The sequence below is a fragment of the Rhea pennata genome, chromosome 6, assembly GCF_028389875.1.
Source record: "Rhea pennata isolate bPtePen1 chromosome 6, bPtePen1.pri, whole genome shotgun sequence".
In the NCBI taxonomy this organism is placed as follows: domain Eukaryota; kingdom Metazoa; phylum Chordata; class Aves; order Rheiformes; family Rheidae; genus Rhea; species Rhea pennata.
In genome coordinates, this window is record NC_084668.1 from 36,594,193 (window position 1) to 36,609,636 (window position 15,444).

At 40.6% G+C, this 15,444-nt stretch overlaps 2 protein-coding genes across 6 annotated transcripts in view; one reads left to right on the forward strand and one right to left on the reverse strand.

Moving 5' to 3' along the window:
• The first annotated feature begins 7 nt into the window (after positions 1–7).
• On the forward strand, positions 8–7,319 carry LOC134141978 (alpha-aspartyl dipeptidase-like). The gene is made up of 8 exons (XM_062578626.1): positions 8–137; positions 217–305; positions 1,080–1,154; positions 1,728–1,807; positions 3,939–4,112; positions 5,642–5,701; positions 6,534–6,616; positions 7,117–7,319. Exons 1-8 carry the CDS (start codon positions 37–39, stop codon positions 7,193–7,195), a joined length of 741 nt encoding a protein of 246 aa, XP_062434610.1. The 5' UTR covers positions 8–36; the 3' UTR covers positions 7,196–7,319.
• Positions 7,320–7,613: 294 nt separating this feature from the next.
• The window catches only part of NBEAL1 (neurobeachin like 1), a 92,169-nt gene continuing 84,338 nt past the window's right edge, over positions 7,614–15,444 (reverse strand). For all 5 annotated transcript variants that reach the window (XM_062578616.1, XM_062578621.1, XM_062578615.1 and 2 more), the window contains one exon: positions 7,614–14,613. In XM_062578616.1, coding sequence (XP_062434600.1) covers positions 14,512–14,613 — 102 coding nt within the window. In that variant the 3' untranslated portion in view covers positions 7,614–14,511. The remainder of the gene's footprint in view (positions 14,614–15,444) is intronic.

Here is a 15,444-nt window from a genome sequence, read left to right on the forward strand (position 1 = left end):
AGGGGCGGGCCGGGCCGAGCCGAGCCGGGCCGGGCCATGGGGAGCCCGCGGCGGGTGCTGCTGGTCTCCAACTCCACGCTGCACGGCGGCGGGTACCTGGGCCACTGCCAGCAGCACATCAAGAGCTTCCTCGGGGAGTAAGCGCGGGGGAGCGGGCCGGGCGGGCGGGCGGGGGGCGCGGGGCGCCGCTGAGGCTCTGTCGCTGTCCCCCCGCAGGAAGGTCCGCCGGGTGCTCTTCGTGCCCTACGCCCTGCACGACCGCGACGGCTACGCGCGGAGGGCGCGGGAGAGGTTTGAGAGCCTGGGTAAGGCCGCCCGGCGCGGGGAGAGGGGTTGTGCCAGCTCCTACGTGTTCAGCCTCTGCTCACGCCCCGCGGTTGCTCCCGAGGGAAGGAGACAGTTCCTGGAAGGTGCTTCAGTTTGCTCGGAGCACGGCAAAGCTTGAAGCCGAGATCCTTCCGGAGGGGCCTGCAGGACCACCACCGCGCTCCTGTGACCCCGCTGCGCAGCTCTGCGCCCGTGACGATAGCAGTGATCGGTGCTTTGCTTCCTGGGGTAGTGCACTTTGCTCCAGCCCGGGCAGAAGGACAGCTGCTACCAAGCGTCTCTCTTCTTTGGGGCCTCCTGGCACTTCCTCTACTCTGCTGACTCCCTGCAAGGCAAATTCGTTAAAGCCAACTATCTTCATCATTATAAACACTTTTTTCAGATCAGTTGTTAACGCTACAATTGCTAGAGCAACGATGGCACAGCCTGTTCTGGCCCTTGGCCAGACTGAAGACTGACAGCTCCTTCCCATCTCTTATTTTCTAGTCTGGTAGTAATGCTCAGCAGGACTTGTCCTTCAGCCCACACGTACCGAGGGCAATCCTCTGCTCTTTTAGACCTGGCGCAAACATCCATAAAGCAAATCTGTGCTTTGGTACAGCTGGATACAGGCCCCTGCATGGCACTGTGCTAGGTGTTGCGGAGTTTCCCTGGTTGTCCTGTGAGACACGGCAGGGAGGGTAGAGGAGCGGTATTGTACTACATCCCTACTCTAAACAGATTTGGCAAAGGTAAATATTTTTTCATTTAAGGTTATGGGCTGGACAGCATTCACGAATCTCGTGATCCAGTGGAAGCTGTAAGGAAATCTGAAGCAATATTTATTGGTAAGTTTTACTTACCTCATGAGGGCTTATACAGGGTACTGGATTAGTCTTGCTCAGAGCTTGCACTGCAGAGACAAGAATGAAGGAGTCAGGCTTAGCAATCATTAGCAGCTACAGAAAACAATACTTCAGTTCCTGCCAGGAACAGTAACTCAAGAAGGAAGTACGTGAGATCTAACAACAGAACTGCTTCTCCAGTCAGTTTCAAATTATTCATTTTAACAGTATTTCAGAGTTAAAAACTTGATTCTTGAATCTATATCACCACTTTATCTGGTCTAAGGGATTCAGGTCTACTGTGCTCAAACTGAGTGTACTCCAGTATCACATGCCAAGATATCAGACCAGTATCTCCTGCCAGACAGCCAGTGTCAGCATTACAAGTGTGTCTTGGTGCACAAGCCAGTGGCCAGCCAAATTAGCATTCCTCTGAAGCTTCTGGCTTTATTGCTGTTCAAAGCAGGATACAACCCTGAATAGAGCACAGGAAACATTGAGTCTGGCAGGTTTGTATGACTTCATTAAAAGCAAGTGGTAAAAGCATGTTAAATAAGCCGGACTCTCTTTCTGCAGGAGGTGGCAACACATTTCGTCTCTTGAAAGCTCTCTACGACAACAGTTTGATACAGGAGATCAGGAAGAGAGTCCTTGAGGTAACAACTGTACAGCTCGGGCCAAATCATAACAGCAGGAAGCTTTTCTTGAGACAAACGCAAGCTGATCCTACATCTTGGTCTCTAACGTACTCGAAACATTGAGACCTCCCTTGCAAGGTGGTGAACAAAAACCTGTGGCCAAACTAGGCTGTCATTAGTCTTTGAAGCCTGGTAAGACAAGGGCAGTGAACTGTCCTTCTAGAACAATTTCCCAGACATGGGACTGCAACACCTTGGGACGTTCAATGATGTTTAGTATCCTAGAAACAAGCCCCTCAATTTAAAATACTGCTTAAGAGCAGTGCAGGGTTTAACTTATGTCCAGAACCCCCTATTTTGCAGGTTAAGATGCCTCCTTTGTGTTGCCCACTTTGTATTCAAGCTGCAGGTTGTCTGCTAATAAACTAAAAATAGATTGGCATTCATGTACGCCACTTAGACGATATAGGAGATGAGAAAATGGTGTAATTACCTTAGGTACCTCCCTGACTGCAGTTGTCAGGTATAAGTACCACTGAGCCCTTCAAGGCAGCAGCTCCTTTCTGGCTTGGTGAACCTCATAAAGGACAGAAAAGAAGTGCCACTCATGGAAGAGAATAGAAGCAAGGTGTTCGCTCAGCAGTGTAGAACTGAGCAAGTCTACATGACTTCTGGCAGATTTATGCAAGCCACAGTATGTTCGAAATGGCCAACTGCCAAGAAGGAAGGTCACTAGGCTGTCTTATTATACAGAAATTCAATGCACCTTGTGGACCAAAAAACCCAGAAAATATTTGGATCCTGTACTGAAGTCTGGATAACTGATTATACTAGCACCAATTCTCTCTAGAGAGGTTATTTTTACAAATTGTTCAGCAGCGTACAGATGCTTGCATGGAATCTTTCCTTGTATGACTCTCAGCTTAAAGAGGAAAGACTGAAGCAGTTAGTGAACTAAGATGAGGGCTCTGGAACAACTCAGGGCAACAATTCATTCCTGATATGGTTGAAGATCACTAAGCAGCTATCTTCAGCTGAGCAAAAATTAGTTACCCAGAAAGTTCTCTGACCAGTAGAGGATCTTCCATAATGCATAGTTCCTTATATAGAAACGTATATAGAGGTAGGTAAGAACAGAGATCATATCCTACAGATTTAAAGTTATGTGGAATGTAGCTAGTAGGAAAGCCCTCAGAAGTGTGAGGTATCAAGGCTATCTTGCTCCCCCCTTGGATCCTTGAATAATCTGTTTTGGATGTTTAGAGAAGAGATAGGGAAATTGTCATTACTTAAAGATGACACAGATTGACTCCTCTGCAAACTACTGCAGCTTCCCCTTACCTCCAGCAATCCAATCAGAAAATCCTACAAGGTAGAATATGCAAAGATCCTGCAATACTCTATTTTACACAGAGCAAAAGTCCTTCTTGGAAAGGGTTGCTGTCTTTTCCATGAGCTGTAAGGGTGCTTGCAACTATTTTAGTTCTGTGTTATCAGGAGTTAAATCCAGAGCTCCCATCAAAGAGGAAAGAGGACTTCAGGTCTAGGTGTACAGTCTCCCAAGTCTAAGAGTTCAAAAGGCCATAGATGTGACAAAGAGTGCTAGTATGCAGGGCTGATGCATTAACTGGACCTCAGCAACCTTTTGGTACACACTGTATGGCATCATTCAAACCTGAACCAATTCCAGCCATAGTCTAAACTAGTCAGTACTGTTAAAGCTGATGCTGTGGCAGCATGGTGTCCAGCCTCAGCTAATCTAGTCTCATCAGGAGCTAGTTTATAGCTAGTTCATGGAACTCCCTTTAACTGTAATGCAGGCAAGTCCCTCCTCTCCTCATAGCAAAGTCCAGCGTCTACAGTGACAACCTTATAAACCCTCCTCTCTTGTGATGGGACCACAGAGTTGGGACCACAGAACATCCAGCAGCTGGATTTCTGACAACTTTGACACGTACAAACCCGATTTGTATACATCCTGAAACCTTTAGCCCACCTCAAATTTTGAGCTCTTTGCCTTTTGTCTCTCACCCTTTCATCTCAAATTTAGAAACAACACAAGCTAGAAGAACTGGACTGATGGAAGGTGCTGTAAAATGCAGTCTTCAGTTGTGATACTCCATGCTACATCACTACTTTTGTCTTTCAGGATGGAATTCCCTACGTGGGATCCAGTGCAGGAACTAATGTTGCTACCATCAGCATCAATACAACCAATGACATGCCAATTGTTTATCCACCTTCCCTCCAGGCTCTGGGTTTAGTTCCTTTTAACATCAACCCCCACTACCTGGATCCAGATCTTAAAAGCACTCACATGGGTGTAAGTAAAGCACACCAGAGTTAACATAGTTAGGAGGAGGCAGAGGTAGAGGTATAATGATAGTGTGCATTTCCCAGGCTTCACAAAGCTGTAACATGTTTAACAGCTGCTTCTTTATGTAGTTGGAAATGCCAGTGAGGCAATAATACTGTACTGCCTTCCAAAGCTCTTCCAACGAGAAGTTGGGCACAGTATTACTAGGTTGGAACAAAGCATTTTTCACGGACTGAAACTTAGCAGCACCTGAAATACTGTTGCTTCATACCTGACATGAGATTAGAGAAAAAATAATGGGTAACGCACAATGTGGTGCCTTTCTGGGAAGTTCTGCCATAGGTTGTCTTGCTTGTTGGTCTGCTTGTCTGTCTAGCAGACTGGAGTTAAACAGTTAAACATACCTTAGGAGACTTAAAGATCTGAAAGAACTATCAGAACAGGGAGAGTCTGTGATGGTATGCAAGGCTGTTGTGTAAGAAAATACCTCAGCACTAGTATCCCTGCAGAGAGCTGCCTGGTACTGCAGTACTGATCAAGCAAATGTATTAGCTTAGCTGAAAGTAATATACTAACCATCAAGCACAAAGATGGACCCCTCTGATGTAAGGAGGAATTAATGCTTGAATAGCCCAAATCTGGAGCCAGTTCCTGGGGACACAATTTCTAGGGTGCATGTCTTGTAACAGCCCAAATACTTTCCTCCTTACAGTAAAAGCTTTTTTCTAGGGCTAGCAGAAGCATTTAGAATAAGAGGACAAATGAAAAGATAGAGAGGTTCAGGATGTGTTTCTAGACTTCAAATGACATGACAATTTGTAGGGGCTCACTTAGACAGCTTGCTCGTCTCCAGATAAGCAAGCAGTCTTCTCCCTGTGAATAACTTGGGGAAACAGCAAAAGAAGGGAGTAAGCTCTGTGCTGTACCAAATGTCTGCTGTGTTCCTGTGTTTCCTTACCAACAAATCCTTCTGGTTCGGTTTCTTTAACTTCTGTTGCTCAGTTCAGTAGAAGCAACCCTCAAGAAATATGGCAGAGCTGTTAGCAGAAGGAAATTCTTCAGTGTAGCTCCTACTTGAAGACAAACAAGCAGATATTTAGTCAGGGGAAACCTATGGCTCAACACAGTCTTTCACCAAGAGGGCATCTTAGACATCTGCATCCACCATCTCCCTCATTGTTTTTGTTCTAAAGGTGAGAACATAGGTGTGGTGTTGGGGAAAAAAAAAAAAAAAAGATGAATTGAATGTAAACAAGCTTTCAGGGCTTTTCAGGGTTGGGCTTGCAAGAGTTGTCTGATCAGCTTGCAGCAGTTGCTGCTAGTGATACAGGGTAAAAATCCATATCCACTAAGGTCAGTGTTGCCACTTCCTTCAATACATTAGTCTCATCAAACAAAGCGTTCTGCTCAAAGGGGAAGTACCTGCTCTGTTTAATGTTATGAAGCTGCTCAATGTCAGGGTACTTGGGTGGCTCCAAGTCCTAACTTACTGCCTGGGCAGCTAAATCCATATTCATTAAATCCTCCTGTTACAGGAGACAAGAGAAGAAAGAATTCACCAATATCATGAAGAACCAAACACCCCTCCAGTTCTGGTGAGTAGTAGCTCCCAATCAGGGAGCTCACAGCTGTAGCACTCTAAACCTTTTAAATGCATCCTTGCTAGCTTTCAGTGTGGGTTCCCCTATCTGACAAGCCTGATGAAACTGTGGCATGGAAGACTGATTGTATTCTTGCTAACCATTTTAATGCTGGATTTTCATCCCCTGTAGAAAATGGATTATTAGAACAAATTAAATGCTTACTGTGTGTTGAATGCCTGGAGCCATGTTAAGATACTAAACTGGCAGCACCAATTTGTCCAGCCACTGGCCATCAGGCAACATGCAAATTGAGAGTGATGTGCATGTAGATGGTAGATACATCCCCTTCCTAGATATTCATACTTCTGTTTTAATCATTGTGGGGGCTGGTGACGTATTCATCTGTTCAGCAGTGTGTTCATAACTGCAGTATCTCTGAAGAAGCAGGAACTTTGGGTTTCCTGTCCTTGTGCCTACTCTGAGCTTAGAGTATAAAGTCTGTCTGCTAACAAACCCAGCTGGCTGTCATTTGGCAGATTATACTAAATTTAAGAGAGCTACTAGTGGAAGTAATTTCAGGAAAACATTTTCCTTTTCTTCCTTAAGGGGTTGTATAGCCTTCTTTAAAACATGAAACTAAATGTGCAAGAAAACTATCTTCTAAAACAAGGTATAACTCACCTATTTTGTCCTGGCATCTTTGTTAGAAACTGGTAACTGAGGAAATCTTGTAATTGTTTGTAGTCATGGAAAGCTACACTTTAAACATTGGCCTGCTCATGACAAGCATTCCTGCCTTCCAAATAGCTTGAAAATAATATTAAATCATTTTTACCTACCTAAGGGGTTGCGGGAAGGTGCAATGCTGTTAGTGGAAGGAGATAAAGCCACCTTGCAAGGAGTGACAGGAGCGCGGCTATTTTTGAGGTAAATGCTTCCTTTGAGTTTTACTGAATAAATCTCCTCCTTCGGCTAGAAGGGATAACAGATTGCTATTACACTCCTGGCACTTAGTAAGTGTTCCCCATGTCAGAAGTTACTTAATCCCTTGCCTCCATTTCTCTTGGGGAAAAATAGGAACACTGCTTTATGCCTCAAGAGAACGGGAAGTACAGCAGCACTGTGAGGTTACTGATTATTTCCTGAACTGAAGCTACCATTCACAAAACTAAAGGCCAGGGGAATGCCACTTTGACCCTCATTTGGCAAATTCTAGGACCAGGGAACTCTTGTTCCTGTTTTTAGTCTTATGAACATTACTAAGAAATTTACTATGTATATTCCTTCCTATGATACAGAGAAGGAAAGAAGTCAAAACACTGCTATCACAGAATAAAGATGCCTTGTTCTATTCCCTGCTAGTAACAGATGGAAGCACAGTAGTCCTAGTTCCTGCAAGCTTACAGCACTGTCTGTCTTGGTTACAGGGGTAAGAAACCAACTGAACATGAGCCTGGAACAGATTTCAGTTTCCTGCTGACTGACAGTAATCTCCAAAAGCTGTAGCCTCGCCTGTACTGCAGAAGTCAGCACATGGGAAGAAAATGTGAAGCAAGGGAAGAAGTGCATCTAATCTCAGGGTGGGTGGAGAGGCTTCAGTTTGTTACAAATAAAGATCTTAAATATGCAAGAGCAGGCTCTTTCCTTCCCCACCCCGTTCAGTCACTTTTCAAATATGCCCCACAAAACGGCAAAACTTATTACCGTACTCTAGTAATCACTGCTGTTCTTAGTTTGAAAGGATCTGTGCTTTCATGTCTCCACTTTGGCTCCTCTCCCACCAAAAAATTACCTTAACACAATTGAGGCATCGAGTCTGTTGTTCCTGATGTCTAGCTTTACCTGCATAATGAAAGAATTTTACTGTACTCTGACGCAGTTAGTTTCATTTTTGCATTATTAATAAAGTAAGAACTTATGCATTCAATTATTTTTATTTGCTTCAGACCCATGTTAAATATATACAAAGCTGATTTAGTTATGTACAAAAGTGTGCATCTTAAAAATTGTTAGGTTACAAACTTGCAAATCCTAGAAAAGTGCAAAATTTTAAAACATATTCCATCATGCTGTACAGAAAAATCCATCATTAGCCAATATACACACTCTTAAAACATACTGATCAAAACAGTAAGATGTACAGTATACACTTAAAGCACCCAGAAGGGAAAAAGATATTGCACAGAAGACTAACAAGTTCATTACAGTGCCTGAAGGCTCACATTTGAAATCAGATATATTCAACACTCCTCATCAGACCTAGCATTTAACTCTTTAAAGAAAGGCATTTTTTGGCATTTAGAAATCCTTTGTAATCACATAATTGCACAATTTGTAAAAATTACTAGATGATATGATTAACTGTTGCTATAAGTAAGGCCTTCATTTCCCCCACCCCCAGTAAGCTTTAGTAATTGGAACAAATGCTGAAGCATGTTCAAGTGTCTCACTTACCTAACTTAATCAAGAAAATCGAGTAGCAGCACAGTTTCCAAAGAAAAGCCTGACGAAAGGGAGATAATTCTTAAAAGCAGCGTTTCTCCACTCTAAGATTAGGCTGCTCCTGCATAGCTAATGGTTGAATCAGAACACATGTAGCAAGTTTCTCTTGTTCCTTTTTTTTTTTTTTTCCCCTCCTCATAGCTTTCTTTAAGTAACAGCTTACAACTACTTATGACCAAAGCAGTATGGTCAGGTACATGAATAACTTTGTTTTAAACAATTGCTTCGAGGCAAAAAAGCATGGCTCCCTCTAGAGTAAATACTGACTAGATACAAACAAACGAGTGCCCTCTAAGTTACACCTGCGATAAATATGGCTGGATGTTTTGTATCTCAAGACACCTTAGCAGCTTTAAACCATAATCTATACTGACAATTGTGCTTCTAGGACAGAACATGTGTTATGAAATTGTGTCTGCACTGAATCGAATCACAGATCTACACTTGGGAAATACTTGTCTGCAGGTCCCAAGTCCAGCAGACAGAACTAGAAAGTGCACACAACTGGAGGAACTCTCTTCTGAAAAAAAGCAATGAAACAGCTACGCTACCTGGGCCATTTAGGTAAATGGAAACTAAAAGAAAACAAGAGCCAAACCACCAGTTTTCTTAGAGATGCACAGCAAAAGGAGGTGAACTAAAATTGAACAAATGGTATCTTTGATTAAACACTAGAAACAGCTCCTCACTTATAGGGTGTTCAAGACTGTAGACCTTGCTTCTGGCAGCAGTAAGAGGAACAACAGCACTTGACTCAAAACGCAACCTATGCAGAGCATGCTATGCTGCCACTTGCAAGGCATTTCTGCATTCAGGCATCTGATGACTATTATAGTGAAGGGGACAATAATATTTTACATAGTTTCATCAACTGCAGTAGCTTTTTAGAAACTCTTCCTTGCTTAAAAAAAAAGAGCATGTGCTAACAAGGGTATTAGAGATAATGAGAGGATGGAAGGAAAGACAGCTTCCAAACACTCAGTTGAATCTGACATTAGCATATACCGAATCCACATGCATATAACTGCAAAGAAAACTTAACTGTCCCCAAAGGGGGAAGTGTATCTTGCATCATTGACTGGATCTCTGCAGTCCCTGCCAAATAAATGTGCACAGTTTTAAAGCAATGCAAATTAATACAGCCTGTTACTGGACACCCTTTTCACCAACTCTCTTGTACTTACTGGGCTGTTGCTGGCTTATTACAGTACTACTGGGCATCTCCCCAAAAAATGTTCATGCTCAGCAAGAAGAATTAAAATAAGTTAGTCTGCACAAGCGTAGCACTTTGTGGCGTATGTCATCTGAGAGCTATTTCTTCACTCATCTACAATATTTACTTTGTAGAGATTTTGCTAATACCTGCTGGTAACTGGCCTAAAGTGTATGTTTGTACTGCATCAGTTCTTAGCGTAACTTTCACAAGCAACTAATAGATGTCACATTTACAACTGAAAGCTACAGGGCTTTTAAACCAAAAAGCATGAAGAGCCCATTCTAGAAAGCACTCAGCTGCATGCTTAAGTTAAATATATCCTTAGTGCTTTCATCTAATAATACTTGCTAGATTAGACCTTAGGTTCACATACAAACATGTATCTACCTATATAGTTTGGGGGGTGCTTTTGGTTTTGTTTTTTTTTTAAGCTCGTTGGAAGAAAAATAATTCACAGCACCCAGCCTTGGCATCTAACCTAGCAAGTGAGGTGCCTTTAACAGTGGAGGAGAGGTGCCTCCAGCTGACCATACAGAGCAGCAGTCAGGAGTCTCCAAAGAGTCTCAGTTTAGGCGCTTAAGGCAGCTGGTGGGAATACCAACCTCCTCTGCTCCCCTCTTTAAAGGTTTAAGAGCTCTCTACCATACTGTAATCTGTAAACAAACACTTTCAACTAAATACAACACATCCACAGTCAAAGTGTTTAAGTGACTGGTTGCTCTACATAGACATTCTCCAGTCTCACATGACAAAAGTCACCAGGAAAGAGCTGGGGAGGAAGCCGGGGAGGAAGGAGACAAGGTCTAGGGGAGTCGCGTACAGAGCTCCCATTGAGCCAGGCAGGATTAAACACCTACTGTGCACTGTAAATAAAAATAAATTAATTCCGGCAGGCATCTTAAAGCAACTGATGTAGGACCACTACCAGTACCACACAGGATTTTTACAGTACAGAAACATAGTTCTTTGCACTTCATTTTAAGGACACAGAAATAGAGCCTTAAAGAAGATCTTTATATAAATGGCCAATTCTTTAGATTAAAGCCTGTAAAGACAGATATATCTGTTTTGTGGTAACATCTATGATCTACTGTTGGCTGGGGGAAAAAAAGCTTGTTTATATCTACGTTGCAGAATAGCAAAACATTCTGTAATCTCTTTTTTAATGAAACAAGCTTCCTAAAATGTGATTTCCACAACGTGCATCAACCAATGAGAGAAATACAGTTTAGCTTAAAGATGGAGATTATTATTATTTTGTGCTGGTGTTGGTAAGGTATGTGGATGATGGAAGACATGTTTCTAGATATCCTACGAGTATTAGATAACAAATACATCAATACAGTATAATTCATATAATTCAGATGCCAACTTGAAAAGCGAACATTTAACTTTCTGAATGTTGATATGCTACAAAAACCGTACAGACTAGATGAGATTCTTCACTATTGATTAAAAATAGGACTACTAAAAAAAATACCATAAAGAATTATAACTAAATAAAGACAAATTTGACATATATTATACTTTAAATAAAGGAGGTATGTCTTCTAAGCATCATCCTTTGGTATACAAGTTCTAACTGTGCTAGAGAGAAGTTACTCAATACAGCTAACTGCTTGATTTAGTTTATACACAGGTATGCAAGAAAGTCAATTTTCAGTTTCTTTTAGATACATATATTTACACTGTTACTTAGTGTCAAAGGTAAGCATATTTTCAGCTTTGATAAATATTATTAGGGGTGTCCAAAAGATTAAATGTAAAACAACGGTAACACCACGGTGATCTTGACAAATGAAACAACTGTGCACTTAAGACTTGTTTACTCTGAATTATTAAATCAGAATTGATTCATCTCACAGCTTTACTTCTTACACTTAATAAATAAATCTTAGTTCAAAAACAAAGAATTATTTCACTATTATGCACTGTTCTACATGAAAAACAATGTGGTGGGATCTAAGCTTTATTCTCTTGAAGAAAAAGAAAAAGAGTTGAAGAAAGTCACTACCCCAATTCCCAGTGCACTGCATAACAGACTACAATTCAATCAACTAGACAGCTGTTCAGAAAAAATATTTTTCTTCAAAAAAACAAAAGCAAAAAACTCAATGACTTACAAAAATAAGTTAAAATAGAATTAAGCAAAATATCAGCTAATACTTGCACTTACTGCCTATATTTTACTTAAAGTTAGTTTTAAATAAAGGCAAAGCGCACACCTTCAAACCTATGGGGGTCTTTCTGGAGGCACTCTGGAAAGAGCGCTGAGTATGACAGCACAGCACGTACATCTTATCTTCAAGGGGCAGATAAAAGGATAAATGACAACAGATGCTACCGTCCTGCACAGCAGCAGGACGCCTGAGCTCGCCTGTCCCTCTCCTCCCTCTGCTGCTGCAGGGCACAAACTAGCTTCAAGTGCAAGAGCCCAAGAACCGCTCACATTTAAACTGTTCCCACATATTTGTGCATATCACAATGCCCGTGAAGCACTGAAATGATGGCATTCAAACATCAAAGCACTTCATAACCTCTGACATCCCCAGTTACTGGAAACACACGTAAGCTGACATCATGTATTCAGTATTCTTTAAACTACTGAACACATTCATTAATTCCATTTTTGTATAAACATACCTAAAACACAGCAAGAGGTTCTTGAACCCATATGCGAATCTCCGTGCACATGACAGAAAACCTACATTCTGGCCAAACATTACTAAAAACCACCCTTTTCCATTTTTATACTTTATTCTCTTAGCCTGAAACATCCTAATTTCCCCCCACTGCAAATATACACACTTAACCTCATATATGCACTTAAACCAGTACATATATGCACACTTAAAAGCCGTACCTCAATGCCACAAAACAAGTTTGACTTCCCGCATCACAAAAGTCACACATTCAAAGCTGGAATTCTTGTGAAGTGCTCTCCAAAGAACTCCTCAGAAATCCCTTCTTCGAGAAACCATAACGGGCAAGCCTACCGCACGTTTGCGCACACACGCTTAATGCTTCCAGCGTACAGTTAGTACTGTCATTGGCTACGTAATCAATCATAAATAGTATTCTTCACTTATGCCTTCACTTCTTGACAGCTTATTTGAAATTATGGGATGTGTGTGTGTACACAGAATCTGAAAAACACACCACTTAAATTTTTGGAAATTACAAGCTGTCTTCTTGAAGAGGAAGAATGCTTTTTATTTTCTCCTAACTTTCCAGATGATCCAGTCTGTCACAGTAATTAGTTAGAATATTGCAACTATGCACAGACCCACTTGTTCACTGGTCTGATTTATTATTTCATTTACTTAAGAAAAAGCAACACAATATTCTTTACAGAACACATAATAATCAATTATTAAGGAGGACTTTTTTTGTTGCTAAGGAAATTGAGGAAAAAAATCAGATGTAATGAGACTAACAGAGCTCATAAAGATTACCCTGAAGCGGGTAAGGGGCAGAGGTACTACTATTCCTATAGAATTAATAAATATTGTGCTAAAAGCTAATGAAATGAGATTATGCATAATGGAATTCCTCAGGTAGTTCAACAGCTCCCCAGGCAGAGGGAATATCTGGTAACATTTATAGAAGATAACAGATCCTCATTTCCATAAATAAATAAAAATAAAATAAAATAAACAAGAAAAGCAATGGCAGAAGGGAGCAAAGGGTAACCCAAAAGGGAATGTTAGCTAGCAATCACTTATAGCTCTGCCTTATATTTATATTCCCCTTATCCCAAAAGATGCAAGGGGAATAGTATCTTCTTTCAATACACATACATACACATATATAGAGGGAGAGGGCAGATACACACACATACAACCTCACACTTCAATCCAAAGATTAGTATTTTCCCTTTAGCACCAAGCTTTCCCAATAGTAGAGGGCTTATCATTTGAAACATTAACATTTACTTTGTGGAAATGCCAGAACAGGAAAACATTCACTCTTTTACCATCATATATTTCTAAAACAAAACCACTCACTAATGTCTTCTCCAAGAACAGTATCCAGTCCATAACTATTTTGCTGTGTAGAGTGCATGAAAGAATCTTTTATTTTATTCTTCCAGGAATTAAGCATGCCTTGAAAATGGACCCATTATCTGTTTTCTTGCTTGCTTTCCAGAAACAAAAACTTAGGTAACAACTGGCTTGGTGAATACCAAGCCAAGAAACAATCAGATGCTTTTCATTTTTGTGCTGAATGTTGTTCAAGTGATTTTACAGTGGAAAGTTTTATTTGAAATTATCTTTGTTTGCAGGAGTTGCCTTACTAATGAAAGAATCTTTGACCAATGTGGAAACTTAATTATTTCCTCTGTCTTTCTGCACAATCCTAAAATATATTACGGGATTTCTTAGTGTGTATATTAGACTACTTAACAATATAAATAATTCTCAGCAGCAAGTATTTCCCACCTCCTTCAACTCCACCACCTTCAACTCCTCTGAAGTTATTCATTTCCATACTTTACACAATTTCTGATAATCAAGTAGTGCAACACAGATGCTCCTTGCAGAACAGCCTAAAACTAGAACTAGACAAGAAAAAGTAAACAATAGCCATTTATAGGAATAAATCACAAGTGGATTGGTCTGAAAAAAAAAAAGAAAAGAAAAGAAAGAAAAAAAAAAACTTGTGTCAGCTATCCCTGTTTCACACCAACACAACTGATGGAATCTTAGTTTACTGTTGGGGAACTGCAACGCTGTCAAAGCAAAGCCAAATATCTTCCTTGTGATCAAGGGGCATCTGGCCCTATGCAGCTTTATATCAAGTGCTACTTATCTTAAATCCAATTTGCAAGTTTGAGTTTGGAGATCTAGGGTATTTTGTTTGTTTCCCTGAAACACAGTTTTAGCAGCTATTTAGAGAGGATTCTGCTGTAACCAACTCAACATGGTTAAGGAAAAGTATGCAAGTTAACTTGCACAGGTATGTACAGAAATTACTATACCTCTACCATAGCTTCATCTTCAACAGATTGTTAAGAAACAACCCCCTGAAAGTTGGAGATGTTTAAAGTGACAAAAAGATTAAGCATTTTTCTGGAATCCATGAGAGAAGGTAGAAGCAGCAGTCACTTGGGATCTTGAGTGTTATATTCAGTCTCTCCTGATGAGATCTGGCTGAGCCGTTTGCTTGATCCCCACAGCTTTCGGGAAAGCTGACCTGAGCGCATCTGTTTAAAGTAATCCAGAGAAACAAAAGGAGGGGGAAGGGATAAGGCGGATAAATTAAAAATGAAATTCAGACACAATCTGGTGAAGTGCAGACACTAAAAGGCACTGCATAAACATAAAATTACACCAACAAAAATTATTTAAAAACAAACCAAAAGTTACACTTCAGGGTGATTCTTGGGACTGACACAAAACAACAGACAAAACACTAATCACTGTCTTTTCTGATTTTGAACAGTTGGAAGGATATTGTCAAGTAATAGAGACTTAATACCTAATCTACTTTAAATGGCTTAGAAAGTCTTCAGTTTAGATTGCTGCTTTGTTAGAAATTAAAAATAAGAGCTGAACATCAAACAAAAATGAACCAAATTAGCAGAAAGGGCATTTCAAATAAAAATTGCTAGAATTGAAAAGGAAAAGAATCGAAATGAATCCCTGACAATTTCCTTAAAGTCATGGAATACAGCAGGGCAGCAATGGCAGAACAAGGGAAAGAAAGGATAGCTCCTCGTATCAAATTTATGGTCTTCCAAAGATCCTGGATGAAGTGCTCAGTGTAAAATTTAAACCAGAAATAATTTATACCAAATATTCCATAAGTAAAAACAGATTAGAATGAACCAGAGGGCATATTAAATCCAGCATCTGGTGAGTCTGCAATCTGACCTCAATTTGTAAAAACAACTGCTTTAATAAACTCCTTAAATACATAGATTATGGCTGGCCAGTAGTGATCACAGTCTGGCAGCTGATTAGGATATAAAACCTCTTACAGTTTAATAAAGATGCATGCCTTAACAGCACAAGTTTGAAAAAAAAGTTTAACA